General features: G+C 38.2%; 1 protein-coding gene across 1 annotated transcript in view; it reads left to right on the forward strand.

Moving 5' to 3' along the window:
• The first annotated feature begins 6,421 nt into the window (after nucleotides 1-6,421).
• Nucleotides 6,422-17,344, forward strand: part of LOC122798715 (zinc finger protein OZF-like) — a 118,329-nt gene continuing 107,406 nt past the window's right edge. Inside the window, exon 1 of the mRNA XM_044067811.1 lies at nucleotides 6,422-6,607. Coding sequence (XP_043923746.1) covers nucleotides 6,596-6,607 — 12 coding nt within the window. The 5' untranslated portion in view covers nucleotides 6,422-6,595. The remainder of the gene's footprint in view (nucleotides 6,608-17,344) is intronic.

Consider the following 17,344-nt stretch of genomic DNA (forward strand, 5'->3'; position numbering starts at 1 on the left):
GCTCATTTCATTGACAAACATTCTAGGTGGGGGGCTTGTACACCCAATGTGGGGCACACCCCCAACTATATATAACAACTCCACAGTCGCACAACAGTGGGGAGGGGGGCAAAACCCAGGTTTTTGCCTTGAATACTTTTGTCAATGAAATGAGCTGTCGACCAAATGGGTTTCAGTGAAATGGGCCAGCTGTCAGCATATATATATATATATATATATATAAACTTTTACATGTAATACTATTCTGCTTATGTGCTTATGGAAATAGAAGTCCAGTATAATGCATAAACTGTGATAAAATTTAATTCATAAAGTAGCAGAAAGTATTATAAGACCTAAGCCAAGACGGGAATGGAGAAAGGAGATTCTGCCAATAGAGAAAACTGCAATTAGGGCTGCAGAAAATAGATGGGGGGGGGGCTGAAATTCACTGGAGAAAACAGGCAAAGGGACCAAGGTATTTGGAGCAAATAATTAGAGAGGAAAAGGTAATACAATGGGAAGAGGCCACAAATACATCTGGACTGCATGCTAGAGACAGCTGCCTTATCAAGGATTGATATCAGAGTATATTTATTTATTTTTATTTTACATTTGTTGACCGGGCTAGTCTAGCTGGATATATGTCTATTTTCAGTAGAGGCCCGGGGAGAAAAGTTCCAAACACGAATAATGACAAAGTTAACAATGCATAGAACCATTAAGAATACAATACAGAGGTAGCATTGGTCTAGTGAACAGTTATAATAATACATTTGTATACTAAACAGTTTTAATAATATACATTTTAGTCTTTTCTAATATAATTATTATAAACAGAAATTGGCATCTGTCATCAATGGGAAAAAGTCTACAGCTAGTGCTCCAAGATTGCCCTCCAGATAGCATTTATTTATTTATTTATAGGCAAATAGAAAGGAATAGGGGGATCCTAAGTGAAAGGCCAACGCTGGTAGAGTTTTTTAGTTGAATCTAGAACAGAAGCTGCTAATAAAAACAGATAATTAATAGGGTATATAAAATATTGCATGCTAACAACAGAAATCAATCAGAGGAGGTTAAAAAGGATTGGGAAGGCATATTGGTTAAGCAATTCACAAGGAAACAATGTAAGGATATGTGCACGGCTCCTACATATGCAATAAAGCCTACAAGATTTAGGATTTTTGCTTGGAAGTGTTTGCATGGGTATTTTTTACCCCAAGCAGACTCCAAAGGATTTTTCTTCAGGTGGATTGCAAATGTTGGATGTGTGATGAGAAGGAAAGCAGCAATTGGAACATATTTTTGGAAGTATAATGAATTGGCAGACTTTAAATATTCCCTACAGACTGCTCTGTCAGAAAAACTGGGTGAGCAAATTGGTGTAACTAAGGAAATGATTGTTTTGAGCTGTGATACAGGATCTGAATTGTCTAGACATACTAAGACCTTGCCGACTTTAATTCTGGTGGCTGCTAAAAAAGCAATTACTAGAAAATGGAAATCAAAGTTTAAACCAACTGTATTAGAAGTAGTGGATATAATTATAGAGATAAAAGAACTGGAAGTGGGATATTTAGAAAAGGGTAGGAGCAAATTACGTAGAAAAAACATGAATTCTGGGAACCATACAGAATAATGTTTTGGAGGAGGAATGAGGTTTAAGGGAAGGCAAGAATTGAATGAACTATGTAAGGTTTGATTAACAATGACTATAGAGAAGATTATATTTGATGTATAATGTTTGCGACTGAAAATATACCAATATGGTTTGTTTTCATTTATAAAAATATATGATTGCTTAGGTCATAAGAGATAATTTAATAAAGATGTTCTTTATTTAAAAATGCTAAAATCTTGCAGTGATCCATACTGCATTTCTCACAAGGAGACACTGTCATACAGCTATGTTTTGGATCCCTCGTGTTGATACTTTCTCATACAACTGCATCTGCCTTTTATTGTATCTCTCATGGATGACCATATTACAGAGCCATATCTGCCTTTTGAGTCTATATTATTAGCACGAAAGATAATAACAGTGAATACATATTGTGCGACATGCAAAGAATGAACTACATAAGTGTTGAATGGTATATTAAGTGAAAAACAGTACATCGAAATGTTTTAGTTGGCCCGACCAAAATTCAGTTGTGTATGACGCTTGTCTGCATGTCTGCCCTTACCAAAGAAAAGGAAGAATCTTGAGTGGCAATATCACTTGCAAACTGTACTTGACAGATATGCAGAGTATAGCACACAGGAATTTTAGATTCAACAGAGATTGCCGTAGGGAATATTTCCCTTTACTTCAATGTAGTGGGATCTCGGAGTTGGTGTATTTAAGTAGTGGAGGGGGTGGGAGTGCATGGGGGGCTTACCTCCCTGCCCGGAGTGTTCAGGTAAGTTGTTTTTTTTTTTTTTTTAGTTTTGTTACAGCACAGTAGGAATGCAGCGTTGGCCAAACATAAATTTTCGCTCTTTTGGACTTCGATATACTGGCATTTCGCTATTGTGCCCGTTCATTCTATGTGTTGATTTATTTGCATTTGCTGTTATTAGCTTTCATGCTAATAATATAGACCCCTGTCTTTTATTGTATTCCTCACATGGGTACTTTATACAGCTGCACCTGCCTTTTATTCTATCACTTACAGTAATATATTATCGTAGAGCTATACCTGCGTTTTACTATATCTCTCACAGGGGTACCTTATCATACAGTTGTACCTGCATTTTATAGTATCTGTCCCAGGGGTACCTTATTATTCAAAAGTACCTGTCTTTTATTGTATCCCTTACTGGGGTAGCTTATCATACAGATATACCTCTTCTTTATTGTAGATCTTAGAAGAGGTACTTATCACACAGCTGTACCTGCCTTTTATTGTATCCTCATAGGGATACCTTATCATACAGCTACTCCTGCCTTTCATTTTATCCCTCATAGGGACAACCTTTCATTCAGATGTACCTGCCTTTTATTTTATCCTTCCCAAAAGTACCTTATCATATACCTGTACCTGCTTTTTATTATATTTTTTCATAGGAGGACCTTATCATACAGATGTACTTACTTTTTACTGCATCTCTGACAGGGATACTGTATCATGCAGGTGTGCCTGCCTTTTATTGTATCCCTCACTGGGGTACCTTATCATAGAGCTACTCCTGTCTGTTAATGCATTCCACACAGTGGACCATATCACATAGCTGTAACAGTGTTTTATTGCACTTCTCAGTAAAGGGACCTTATCATTTGCTGTATCTGTCCTTTATTATGTTCTTCACAGGGTACCTTATGCATCTGTACCTGCCTTTCATTTTATCCCTGACAGAAGTAACCTTTCATTCAGAAGTACCTGCCTTTTATTATATCCCTTGCAGGTATACCTTATCATACACCTAGATTCATAGATTCATGTATTGTTACTAAGCTAATGACCAAGGGGCCTTTCTAAGCCTAACCAAGTTCTTCCAAAATAATAATGATGTCCTGTCTCCAAACAGGACATTCAGGGACAGGCATTTATAAGCTGTCTCTGTCCACAAGGGACATGGGTGCCAAGCCTGTGTAAATTTCCTATTCTCCATTGACTGGTCTAGGTTGCACTTAAATTGAGTAATAGACAAATTCAGCTTCACATGGATGGGAAGCCTAAACATTGGCAGGCTAATAACGAGCAGCACCATTTCATACAGCTGTACTTCCTTTTATTGCATCTTTCACAGGAGGACTTTATCATACAGGAGTACCTGCCTTTTATTATATCCCTGTGCCTGCCTTTTGTTGTTTCTCTCATAGAGGTACCTTTTCATACAGCTGTATCTGCTTTTAACTGTATCCCTTACCTTTTCATACAGCTGTACCTGCCTTGATTGTATCCACCACAAGGGTACTGTTTCACATATGTGTATCTGCCTTTGATTCTATCACTCACAGGGGTACCTTATCATACAGTTGTACCTGCCTTATATTGTATCCCTTACAGGGCACCTTATCATATAACCAAACCTGCCTTTTTATTCATATTCCTCACTTAGGTAACTCATCATACACCTGCCTGCATTTTTTTGTGCCTCTCACAGGAGTACCTCACCATACAGCTGTACCTGTGTTTTACTGTACTCCTTCCAAGGGAAGCTTATCATATACCATGACCTGCCTTTTATTGTATCCCTTATAGGGGAAACCTTATAATGCACCTGTCCCTGCCTTTTATTGTATCCCATACAGTGATTCCTTATCATACAGGTGTACCTGCCTTTTATTGTATTCCACACAGTGGTTCCTTATCATACAGGTGTACTTGCTTTTTTATCTTTCACAGGGGACCTGATCACACAGCTGTACCTGCATTTTAATTTATCCCTCAGAGGGGTTCCTCATCACACAACTGCTCCTGCCTTTTACTTTTTTTTCCACAAGGGGGCCTTATATTACAACAACCTGCCTTTTTTTTCTTTTTGTATCTCTCATTGGGTTATATTTTCATAAAACTGTATCTGCCTTATCACACAATCATACCTACCTTTAATTGTATCCCTCACAGGGTAACTTATACAGCCACACCTGCCTTTTATTGTCTCACAGACAGGGATCCCTTATCATAGAGCTGTACCTGCCTTTTATTGTATTCCTCACAGTGGTACCTCTTCCCTATCAAGGATTGATATCAGGGTATAGGCAAAGAGAAAGGAATAGGGGGATCCCTGAATTTTTTGTATCCCTCATATGGCTGCTCATCATGCAGCTGTTCCTGCATTTTATACTATCCCTCACAAGGTTACTTTATCAGACAAGCTGTACCTGCTTTTATTGTTTCTCTTTTAGGGTGAACTTACAACTAAACCTGTATTTTATTGCATCCCACACAGGTGGAGATTATCACACACCAGTACCTGCCTTTTATCTCAATCCTCATAGGGTTAGCTTTTCATACAGGTGTTCCTGTCTTTTATTGTGTACCTCATAGGGGTAACATGGCCTTTAATGTATCCCTTACATGGGGAACTTATCTTACAACTGCTCTTGCCTTTTACTGCATTCCTTGCATTGATTTCTTATCATACAGCTTTAACTGACTTTTATTATATTACTCACAGGTGTACCTTATCATACAGGTGTACCTGACTTTTACTGTGTATTTCACAGGGTCACCTTAGCGTTTTATTGTATCCCTCACAGGGTAGCTTATCATAAGCTGTACCTACCTTTTATTGTATCCCTCACAGGGTACCTTATCACACACCTGTACCGGACTTTAATGTATCCCTCACAGGGTACCTTATCATACAGCTGTACCTGCCTTTTATTGTATCCCTCACAGGGTACCTTATCATTATAGCTGTATCTGCATTTATTGTATCACTGACTGGGGTACCTTATTATACCACTGTACATGCCCTTTATTGTACCCCTCACAGGGGGTACCTTGTGATACAGCTGTGGGGAGGCTTTTCTTACATTTCAGTATTCTTTTAATTGTATTGCTTACGGCAAGCATTTTATCCTACTTATTTGGCTGTGGAATATGCATTCAGCATTACTCCATGCATTTTCAGATACACAATGTGTGATATTTCTTCAAATTCATTAGCTGCCTTTTATTGTATTTCTCAGAGGGGTGGCTTTCATCACACCTCTCAACTGTCCAGATTTTCACAGAATGTACAGATTTTTACCTCATATTTTTGGTCTGTTCCTCATAAAATTTGTGGTTTTCTGGATTTTTGTGGCAAATCATTGAGGACTGAATTCCCTAAATAATGGCAGGCATTTGCGTTTCAGCCTTCAAATCCGTCAGAAAATGCATTGCAACACAATACATTTTATTCTAGCAACTTTCTAAGCTTATAAGAGCAATAGTTAAGAATTGTCCCTATTTTTTAGGTTTTGTCCTTTTTGTGCTAAGAAGTTGAGAGCTATGGCTTTTATACATTTTAACAGGTCTTTTATTGCATTGCTCACAACATTTTTTTTTTTGTCAAGCAATATGCATTCATCATGACTCCATGCATTTTAAGCTACATTTAAATTGTAACTGTTTTTCTAACTCACTCAATACTTCTCTGTATTATAAGACATGAAAATGTGGCCAGAGGGCTCTGAGAAGCCACAAGGCAGTGTACACAGTCTGTGAAAACAATACACACACACACACACACACACACACACACACACACACACACACACACACACACACACACACACAAACAACTGAAAAAAATGTGAACAAATATATGAAACCTATGCGGATGTTCAGTGATACAGGAGAACTCATGTGATGAGCTGACTTCTCCAAAAGCAAGGGCTGGATGTACCAGCCTATCTCATTAAATATGTAAACAAACCCCTCCCTCATGTTATGCCTTTACCCTCTTTGTCTTATGAATATTAAACAGATTAGTAACATAATATGGGGACACAGTTCAGAGAAGGACAGGATGTGGAAGGAGATAATACTAGTGTCTTTGTTGGATGTTATATAAGTAATCTGATCTGTGTGATTGTTTATGACTTCTTTGGGTTTATATCCTTTATTTTCATACACCACTGGTGTAAGTTGCTGAAAAGAATCACTTGGGGTACTGGAGGCTGAAACAGTGAATCATGAAGCTAGAGGTAAGCACATTAAACTGATAAGAAAATATTGCTTATGTGGACAAATTTTGTCTGTCACTTGTATTCTTATCTCTGTAATCTAGGGGGGCTTGTTTGCATGAATAGTATATTTTGTGTTGGGGAAAAGAAACAGGTTAAGACTGAATCTGATGATAAGGAATTCTGTTCTGGGAGTTGGTCTATGTAAAGTAAATCTAAAAAGGAAATGTGTTTCTGTTCACAAATGCTTTATTTTCTACTAGAGGGGAAAACAATGGAATCACAAAGCTAGATTTAATAGTTTACTATGAATAAGCATCTGGTTTAAAGTAGGTCTGTGTGCTAATGTGGAAAATAGAAACACTGAACTCCACTCTTAGTGATTCAGTAATCACTGTTTAATGCTTGCTAGTATTTATTCATAAGTATAAGTTCATTTTCTTGTAACTGTGACATGTTCAGTACAAACAAGTGAGCATTGTTTTTTCCACTGTATTTTAAAAAAAAAGCAGCATTTAAACATTGCCTTGCCAGTGAACTTATCAGTGCTTGCATTTCTAATTTCAAAGTATTTAAAAATGGGGTTTTACTTCTCCATTCCTAATGTGAGGACTATTCCACGTATACTCTTGGTATTTATATACTTCCAAGATAATACTGCCTTGGAGTTAGTACATACACTCTATTTGCTCTTACTTTTTTTCACAGCTCCAAGAGCTACATTTGTTGTCTGTCTTCAAACATTCAGCAGGTATCTATATGAAAACTGTGATTCTTACTTGGACGGTAGTAATCTTGGAAATTACAGCAGTATGGACTGTAGCTACTGCTTTTTTGCTATAAGGAAAAATGTAATGTTTTTAAGTAAGACTACTACCTAAAGTGTAGCCGGTTAACCAGTGCCCTGGGCTGGTAGTATGAACCAGTGCTACCCCCTTAGCTCTTCAAGTGAAGAGCAAAAAAAAAAAAAAAAAAAAAAATTGTCTTTGTGTACTTGGGTAATACCCATTTGCCGTGGAGGTCTGGGGAGAAAAGCTCCATTCGTTTGCATTGCATTATACTAGGTTCCAGCTAAACACAGAGTAGTTACATTTCTGTTTACAGTATACACATACTGTAGTTACATCCATACATTGTAAGATTTTACAGAGGTGGAAGTTACTAAAGAGAGAGCTCAAGTGTAACTTAGTGGATTGTACAGGCAACATTTAGGTATAAAAATTGTTTTGTCATTTCAGTGAGAGGTTGAGAGTATTCTGATTAAGGAGAATATTGGGAGAGTATCATACAGAACCAAAACAATAAGTGAGAAGGTCACTGAAAAAAACAATCAGTAAAAACAAAATGAAAACTCCAGCAAAGTTAGAAATTCCACTGAGTGACCTCCCAAACCTCTTATATCAGAGGCACATGGGATATATGCAAATGACCCTTATGAACATCAGGTGTTTCAGCTAATTGGCGATCCTGAATACCTATAACTTGTTTTGTCGTTTTAATGGACAATTTCAGGCCAATAAAGCCAAACTCCACTAGCTGCGGATATGCATATTTTGGCCTTGTTATGACCTCATCAGCACAGCCCAAGCAGAGTGTTTGACTAAGCATAAGAAACACAGGGCTGTTATAACCAGCTGATGTCCATTATCATTAGGGTCACTGCAAAAATATCCCAAACAAACCAAAACAGTAAGTGAGAAGGTCACTGAAAAACCAATCAGTAAAAACAAAATGAAAACTCCAGCAATGCTAGAAATTCCACTGAGTGACCTCCCAAACCTCTTATATCAGAGGCACATGACTGGGTTTTTCAGTGACCTTCTCACTTATTGTTTTGGTTTGTTGTTTGGGATATTTTTGCAGTTTTTACTGTGAGAGTATCATACAGTGAACACAGTCTTAACCTGGTGATGAGCATGTACAGGACCAGGACTGGTTATGATATTGTTTAAGCAGTGGTTTAAAGCTATTGAGTTTTTTGGAAAGTTTTATTTGTGTGGGGATACTATTCCAGAGTTTACCAACATATTGGGAGTAGAGCAAGTCTCTTGCAACATTATTTGACTTACTTCTGAGTAGCAAGAATTTGTTACTAGAACAGAGGTCCCTTGCTGGAGAGTAGGGCAGTAATAAGTTTTGTAGTGCAGGGCATTTTTCTGGATGATGGATGAGTCTGTGTGCTGTAGTTAGTTGTGAATGTGTTGGGTAGTTGTGTAGTTCAAGCCAGTTTAATTGTTTTAAGCTATGGCAGTGGTGGGTCCTATGAGGGAGACTGGCAGCAAATTTATATAGTCTGTCATTTGTCTGTTTTTGGAGAGGGACTAGTTGTCTTGTCAGGGTGGAGTAGTTTATCCAGTAATGGCCAAAAATGTTTTGGGTGATATTATGTTTGTCTTGTAGGTTGGTTTGATGAGTGATGGTCCCACAACTGCCAACCAATATGTAAGCATGTGATGGTCCCTCCACTGCCAACCAATATTTGATGTCCCACACTGGGCCAGTAATCAAGGAGCCTGAATCCTCACAACTAACACTGGAGGGGGATGTGCACTTGGAATGCAAATGGATACACTTAGTACTTCCAGATGCAGACCTCTCTGCATCAAGCACAATTTCCCTTAAGAGCACACATGGAACACACTCAGCCCGGGGTCTGGATTTCTCTATATATGTCTCCCTCCATGTCCTCAGTAAGACTCCCAACTGGTACAGCTGTAGGGTTAGGTCCTCAGCCGACTGTCCAAACCAAATCCGCCAACAAACTCTCAGTAAACCCATGCTTGGAGTCCCCACCCCAAGTAGTTGACACACACACATATATACACTGAGAGATTTTATTCTTCACACACACACACACACACACACACACACACACACACACACACACACACACACACACACACACACACACACCTAGGAAAGGTTGGCACAGATTTACCTACCATGCCCCCTTCTGCCCAGAGTATAAGGTAGTTATCACTGCCACACGACACTCCACACCTACTCTAAGGCCCTTAACAAAGGGTATCCAATTATACTGTGTAATATTAATACTAGTACAAATGTTAGCAGTTGACCAAGATGGCTAGGCCTTCTGAAATGGCCAACACAGTGTCCCCAAATAAGTATGCACACTATCAAAGGTTAAGAGATTTCTACAAGGACCAGCCACAGTAAAAGTTTTAAATATATTTAATAATAAATAATAAAAGAACATGAAATACTGAATATATATTTACAGTAAACTACAGAGTTCAGATCACAGGAAATATTGAAGAGAACATTGATGGACAGACTCGGACAAATAAAGGAAAACAATATCTAAACTAAGCTTCACTATATTCCTGACGGAATCTAGGAGAATTACTATTCCCTAATGACTTACTCGATGGAGCTAAGCACAATGAAGTACATGTGCAGTCTTTCTAGTCAGGCTCTCAAACAGAATGCTTCCTCCTCAGAGATACTCCCTGTAACATATAATATCCAAAATGGCTTGCAGAATGACCTCACCTGGTCACCTGACTCTAGGTTCTCACAAAACCCCCCTTTGAAATTGAGACAGGAATTTAGCATAAATGGCTACAATACACATCTTAAATGTTTATGGCAGTACCTGGAGATTCCCCTCTTTTAATGAGCTAATGAACAAAGTCTTCTTCCAGACCTAACATCTCCAGTCCTGTTCAGCATTGTGGGGTACCTTTTAAATGGTTTAACAGCTCATTTACATTTCCTTTATTTTTTTTTAAATGAGCCAGCTGGCTAACCCTTGCTGTCCCAGTATCTTCTATTAAAACATATACATTTAACTCGGTTACAACAATGCATTTCTTTTCATTTCAGTAAGGTGCAGTGTTGATATATTTAACACAAGCAACACAAGCAAACCTTGTAAATACTTTTTCAGCGCAAGCATCTATACAAATAAGTTTAATATACAAGTGACATAATTATTTACAAAATTCCAGCTAGCTGTGCTGGCACAAGTCATACATCTACTACCCTATTTCTCCTGGCATGGCTGGCAGTACCTGCTATTCTCACAGCTGGTATAGTATGTTTGCTTATCCTGTTTGATATGGAGTTTTGCAAGGCTTCTAAAATGTCTAAATTGCTGGAAGGCATTTAGTTTTATTTTTATACCAAGTTTTCCAAGCTTTATCCCTTTTTATCAAGACTTTTTTGTTTCTTTTGTCAGGCGTGGTGTGGGATTGGACTTTGCTCTTTTATTACATACTGGCACTAGATTATATAAGGTCTGTAAGAATACGTTATTAAAGTGTTGTACAACACTATCTGGCAGCATTGTTCTGAGTACATTCTAGTTATATTGTTTTAGTATTTCATTGAAAATATCTTTGTTGAAATTGTTTGCATTTTGTATTTTATTATAAATAATATGTTTATCTAGGTTATGGTGAGTTCTAATGGCATACGTTGGTATGTGATCACTTATGCTATCTGAAAGGCAGCCTATTTTTGTCAGTTTGTCTGCTTTGTTTGTAAGAATCCAGTCTAATATTGATTGTCTCCCTGAAGTTATATTTATTCTAGTGGGTGTGGTTATTAATTGTTTGAAGTTGCACAAGTTTAGGGATTCAGGGGGTTGTTGAATTTATGAGTTGCCAGTCTATATTTATGTCTCCAATATTAATGTTTCATGGTTAATTTGTTGGGATATCCAATACAGGATGTTTTCATCAGTATCTGTTATTCTCTGGTAGTATATAAATTGCTGTTAAACATACAGTTTTCCTGTTTTTTTGAGTATTTTTATGGATGATTGCTACACCGTCTGCATGCTTGTTTTGTCTGTCATGCCTGAGTATACTGTATCCTGGGGGGGGGGGGGGTCTCATTATCCTTTATTTCATTTTTAACCAGATTTCAGTGGCTGTGACTACATCAGGAGTGTATGTGGCAAGGTAGGCATGTATGGCATGGATTTTATTGCACATACTTCTTAGGTTCATATTTAATAACATGAGTTTGCGTTCTGTTTTTGTTGAAAGGAATTAGGTGACTGGTTTGTTTTGGGGTTGGAAGTGATGGTTTTAGGAACAGTGGGACCTGGGTAAGGGTGACTATTTCCACTAATTTTTTAAAACTGATATTTCACAGAGGGAAGAGACTGTGGCAAGTTATATTTCTGACTTGTTTTGGTATTTGATCATAAATTTGAATACTTAATTTTGAGATATTTATAGATAAGTTAATCAGATGTGGTTTGTTTGTAGAGATAGGGTGGAGAAAACATCTACCCAGGCTGTCTGATATTCTTTGTGAGGATTGGCTGAAGTCCTAAGTATTTGAAGGAGGTGGATTTGATAATTGGTGATGAAGGCTAGTAGAATAACAAGGAATAGTAAAATAATGAGTTAGGGCCCTCTTATTTAACTTAGTTTTTATCTTTGTTGTAAATATGTATTAGAAAATGTTAGGAGGGTACTGGGTTTGGTGTAAAGATGTAATGTGATAGTTATGGGGGCAAGGATTAGGACAGTTTTAGAGAATGTCTTGGGTGTTAAACTAGAGTGGGTATAACTATTTGTGGTAATTCTACTGACTTTTTCTTTTGGAGGGAACTGATGGTATTGGTTTGAGGAATATGTGAGTGGTGCTGTGGAAGCATAAATGTACAGTAAGAGGGGGTGGTTGGGAATTGGGGTTAGGGTAGCAAAGTGAGCCCAAATGTTAGCGAAGGCAAATGAAGTGGGTTGAAAACTTGGCAAAGAGATGGAGAAAAATTATCAGTGACTGAACCTAAATAGACGCAAATATGCTGAGAGGTAAGTGAAAGGAACAATGCAGTTTAAAAGGCCTCTGTACTAGTAGATGAAAGTCTTGATTTTGTTGTTCTAGAATACCATTTTAGTAGGAGAGCTAGTCCAATATTCCCTTGACCTGACTAATGGTGATAACAGTAAAAAATTGCACTTGACTGTTTGATGGTAAGGAGGTTTCTATGGACTTTGAAATGCAAAGTCCAAAGCCTACCCCCCACTCCCACAGATCAGCAAAACAATGAGAAAAAGTAAGCCAGAATGCAGGACTGCAGCTCTGGAAGAATAGTGGCTCAGAATGGAAAGTGGTTACACAAGCATGGGGGCCAAAAAGGAAATAAACTTAAGGAAGGGAGACAGTGGACTGCTAAAAACAATCACTGGAGCACAGCTGAAGGAGAAAGTACCAGCAGGACTGCTGTGGTCCAAGAAGGTGGAGCCAAAAAAGGAAGGACAGACATTCTCTCCATTTGTTTTTGAACTGTAGCAAACTATACATGCTACAGTTTATACCCTGCCTGCACAGAGCACTACAGGTCTCATGTTTTAGTTTAAAAAAATAATAATTATTTTTAAACTGCAGCAAACTGCTTACTGTGATATTGCAAGCAGTTGCTACAGTTTAGACTATACACAGTGCACTACAGTACTCAGGTTTCACTGCAAATACAGTACCGGAGCAAAACTTTCCATTTGTGTCAGTTGCTACTCTTGCTCCATCTTAGCTACACTGTTTGTATTGGTTAACCTTATTTGATTGCATGCCAAAGCTACAAGATACAACAGCCAGAGTGCAAGCTGATTTTAGATATTAAGGAAGTTTTCAAAATTAGTTTCCGCTTTGTAAAATAATCCTTAGTAAGTTTTGTCCTCCATTTGTTCATGCTATAATGCTGACCTGTGTGGCTCAAAGAGCTAGGACAATGAGCTTGTGTAGTGGTGTTAATCTAGACTTGGTTTACTATCAAAATGTGGAATGGCACTTAAGCAAAACTGAGATGGCGAATGCATCTTTTCAAGTTTCTGTATTGCCTTTCTGCAAATGTTTGAATGCACATTAGCGAGCAGTAATGTACATTCGCTAATGTGCATTCGATGCTCTGATAACTGAGTGCAGTACAGTGGGGATCTGAAGATGTTCCCTTTTCTTCATTGTACTGTGATCTCTGAGTTGGAATATATAATTTGCAGGGGTGTGGGAGGTACAGAGGGGCTAGACCCCTCCCTGCAAAACTGTAAAAGCTTGTGCTGTAGACATATAATTTATAAAGCAGCTTCAGCACAACTTCCTGAGGGTCTGACATCACCTCTTGACATTCTGAATTTGTTCAAATGCCGACGTCGAATTGATGATGCTCGACATTCCATACAAGTGACGTTGCCAAATTCGGAATGTCAGTTTGATTAAGTGAATAGTTTTTTTGACTTTCAATTTTTTGATAGTAAACCGATGACCCTTTATGTATTGCCAAGCATTTATACACTCCATCTTGTTCAAGTTCTTTTAAATCTTATTCCACTCTAAGGCTGATATTTTTTGATGCTTCTGTTTTCTTGTTATAAATGTAAGACCAAGTGTCATTCTTGTGTGATCTAAAAACATTTCAGCTACCTGTAAGTGCACTTTCAGTTAGTTGTCTGATGAGCTGTACAGTTTTACATCATCCACCATGAGTAGGTGGGATGTCACTTGACAAGGGTGTTTTCTAGAAGTCAAGCTGTAAGAATGGCCTAGACTGTTTAAAATAACTACAGCAGTGGTGGCAAACACCATGAAATAACCCTCTTTGGACTATTATTCCTGGGATAGTAAGTTGCCGGATTTCTCTTAACCCAGAGGAGTGGCAGTTGTACTTTGAGACCTTCTCAGATTGCTTGTGATTTTGAATTTTCCTCTGCATATCCCAGCAGTCTTAGTCATTCAGTGTCCATCAGTCTCAAGACCAGAGATGAAACTGGTAACATAGACTGGCCATTCGATAGCGAGCATCATCATATGACTCTGCTTTCTCTTCACTGTTACAGGCTGTGCCTGCTTTATTACCGCCGCTGCACCCCTCTGTCAATTTATTATTCTAATCCAGTCAATCTTCAGTCTGGAGTAACACCTCGGGATGCTTAAACTTATCGACATGGTATAGCTGCAGCTCTATCATCTGCAGAGAGGAATCAACTCTTCTGAAAAAAAAATTAGTAAAGATTATTTGTAGTAAGACTAGAAGACTAGCAAATCAAATTAGTGAGCCTGTGGGTCAGTTTCATTTTTGGGTTGCATTGCTTCTTACATGTCATCATTAGAAGAGCAGTGACTGCTTGTATTTCTGAAGTTTACACCCTTTTCTCTCTCTTGTGGATTTGAAATGACAACAAAGGTGAGGATGACAAATGCCAAGTAGACTCTAAGCTACAGTGATAAGTAGCTTTGTTTGCATATGTTTCAGTCGGTATTCTGGATCTCACCATGTGGTGATGGGAGCAGGGGGGTTGAAGAGTTTACAGCAGTTCATTTCTAGATGGACTGCATGCACTGAACATGGACAGGGCACACCAGGACTGGATGTCTACCATCCCAGGGTATGTGATATGAGGTTTTGGCACATAAATAAGCAGACCCTTCCCCCTAAGTAAGTGGGCAGCTACAGCACTAGAATCTGACCCAAATGGAGATTCTAGAATTAGATGGACACTGGTATGAATCATGCATTTACCAGCCTGGGGACTTGAGGCAGGTTTTGTTTGAGTTTGATGACTGGATTTTGAAAGATAAGCTAGTGTACCATTTTTGGAGGGCAGTTGCTTGTAGAATGCCTGAGAGCTCCCTTTGTGTCCCCTGGGAAGTTGTGTAGGAGCGGTTATGTGCATGTCCTGTAAATTAAACGTTATTATTCCCTTTGATTTAGTAATGCATGGGGGTTCCAAAACAGTACAGACCTGACTGGCGAACTGTGGTCATGTAATTGTCGATGATGTCCAGCACCAGACCAGGCATGAATACTGAAATGTGTTGATCTGACACTGATTGGGCAGGCATGGATGGAGGAAAATACAGCTTGGATGTGTATTTTAGGGTGAGTAATCCCAGGAGGAAATGGGGAATTGTGAAACTGGACATTGCAGAGGATGAAAAACATGCAAAGTGACACAGTTAGAGGCAGCAGATTAAACAAAAAGGATAACTGCATGTTCCTTTGTGTTTTGTTAGAAAGAGGGTTGTTCTTTGTTCCATAGATGTATGTCACGATTCACCCAGAATGCTTTGTTCAGATAAGACATGATAACTGTAATACAGTGTGTGATTTTTTACTAAGATTGGATATAATTGCGTGTCAGCAAAATTATCTTGGAGGAGGGATAGGACTGAAAATGCAGGGCTGCAGGACAGACAGAAGGAGGGATAGGGCTGAAAATGCAGGGCTGCAGGACAGACAGAAGAGGAATATGGGTGGAGACTTGTAGAAACTTGAAATTGTGACACACACCTCCTATTAACTAAAATGTAAGTAATGGGGTTGCTGTTGAAACCCAGGGTAGTTTGAGTAGTGTGATTGTAGTAGAAACAAGGTATGGTGAAACAGACAAAGTAAGGGTAGGTAGGGTTATGAGGGCTTATTGACCTGGTGCAGTGACACACTAACAAATGGACCATAGACCATAGACCATAGACCATAATGACATGGAGTTATTGTGCAATGTCACCTGGTGAGAGACACAGATTTAGGGGCATATGAGTTAGGAGTTCTTGTGGAAACTTGAAGCAGTGAAATGCAACAGTTTTAACTCATTACATCAAAGTGACGCCTCCAAGTATATCTGCAGTTAATTCCTACTGACACCTCTAGGCATCAAATATTGCTTGTTCATATTTACATCATTAATTCCAAAACTATGCTATGTACAAAGTTTTAAAATATTTTATCTTGAGGCTTACACAACAGCAAACTCAACTGCATTAATATTTGACCACTATTGAATGCAGGTAAAGAGAGATTAACTGTTGTTTTTTATGATATCAATTTATAAAGATATAAGTATTTCAACAACTAAGTATTACAGACTGAACTCCTTACCCTCATATGAAAGCTCTCAGCTATATGAATAAAATGCTGCTGACAGTATGTGTGTAACTTGAGTGGTTGCTAAGATATTGTAAGTTGTTTACAAAATAGTACAAGCTTTATAGTTACTGTGTTTACAGTGACTCATAAAATCCAGTTTTAAGTCGTAGAACCTAAAGAATGTTACCACTATAAAAATTGTGCTGAAGTGGTTGCCATTTATACTTTCATAACTCCTATGGTCCCAGAGATATGAACATTTGTTTGAAATGTGATGACATAATTTAATTCTCTGAAAAGGTTTTTGAAGTTAGTGTGTTAGAGAAAAATACTTTAAAAGACCAAAAGCATAAGGTTCAGTTCAGGTATCTTTATTCTTGTGCAAGGAGACAAAAAATGCAGTTACAGAGTTTGTCTGACAAAATCAGGAAGTGTCACAGTTATTATACCTTTCTTTCAAGACCTTGCCCACTACGACTGACGTAGCAGATCACCAGTTCATCAGTAAACAGGATGGCCTTGACGACCACCGGTCAATTATAAATTTCTTGCTATGTGATGTTACAAGTCTAGGTACTATGGCTAATTTAAGCACAATGCAAGTGCAGATTTCTGAAGCAGTTTATTGTTCTTTATATCTAACTATCCATCAAATCGAACAGAGCTTATTGTCTATAATGAATGGATCTACAGAAATTATTATTATTCTCCTTTTAATTTCCTGACCTAGCAGAAAATCACCTGCTTTCCAGTACATTTCCAAGGCATAAATATGTATTTTGCTGTGCTAGCAAACTAGGTCAGAGTGCATCTTGCAGTGTCAAAGCACAATTTCAGAAAAGCACATTTTCAGTCTCAAATAAGACTAATGCTGCATATAGAATTTTTCTAACACAGAGCAAACTTCCTGGTAGGGG

The sequence above is a fragment of the Protopterus annectens genome, chromosome 3.part1 (assembly GCF_019279795.1).
Source record: "Protopterus annectens isolate FY-2018-M chromosome 3.part1, PAN1.0, whole genome shotgun sequence".
NCBI classification, from domain to species: Eukaryota; Metazoa; Chordata; order Ceratodontiformes; family Protopteridae; genus Protopterus; species Protopterus annectens.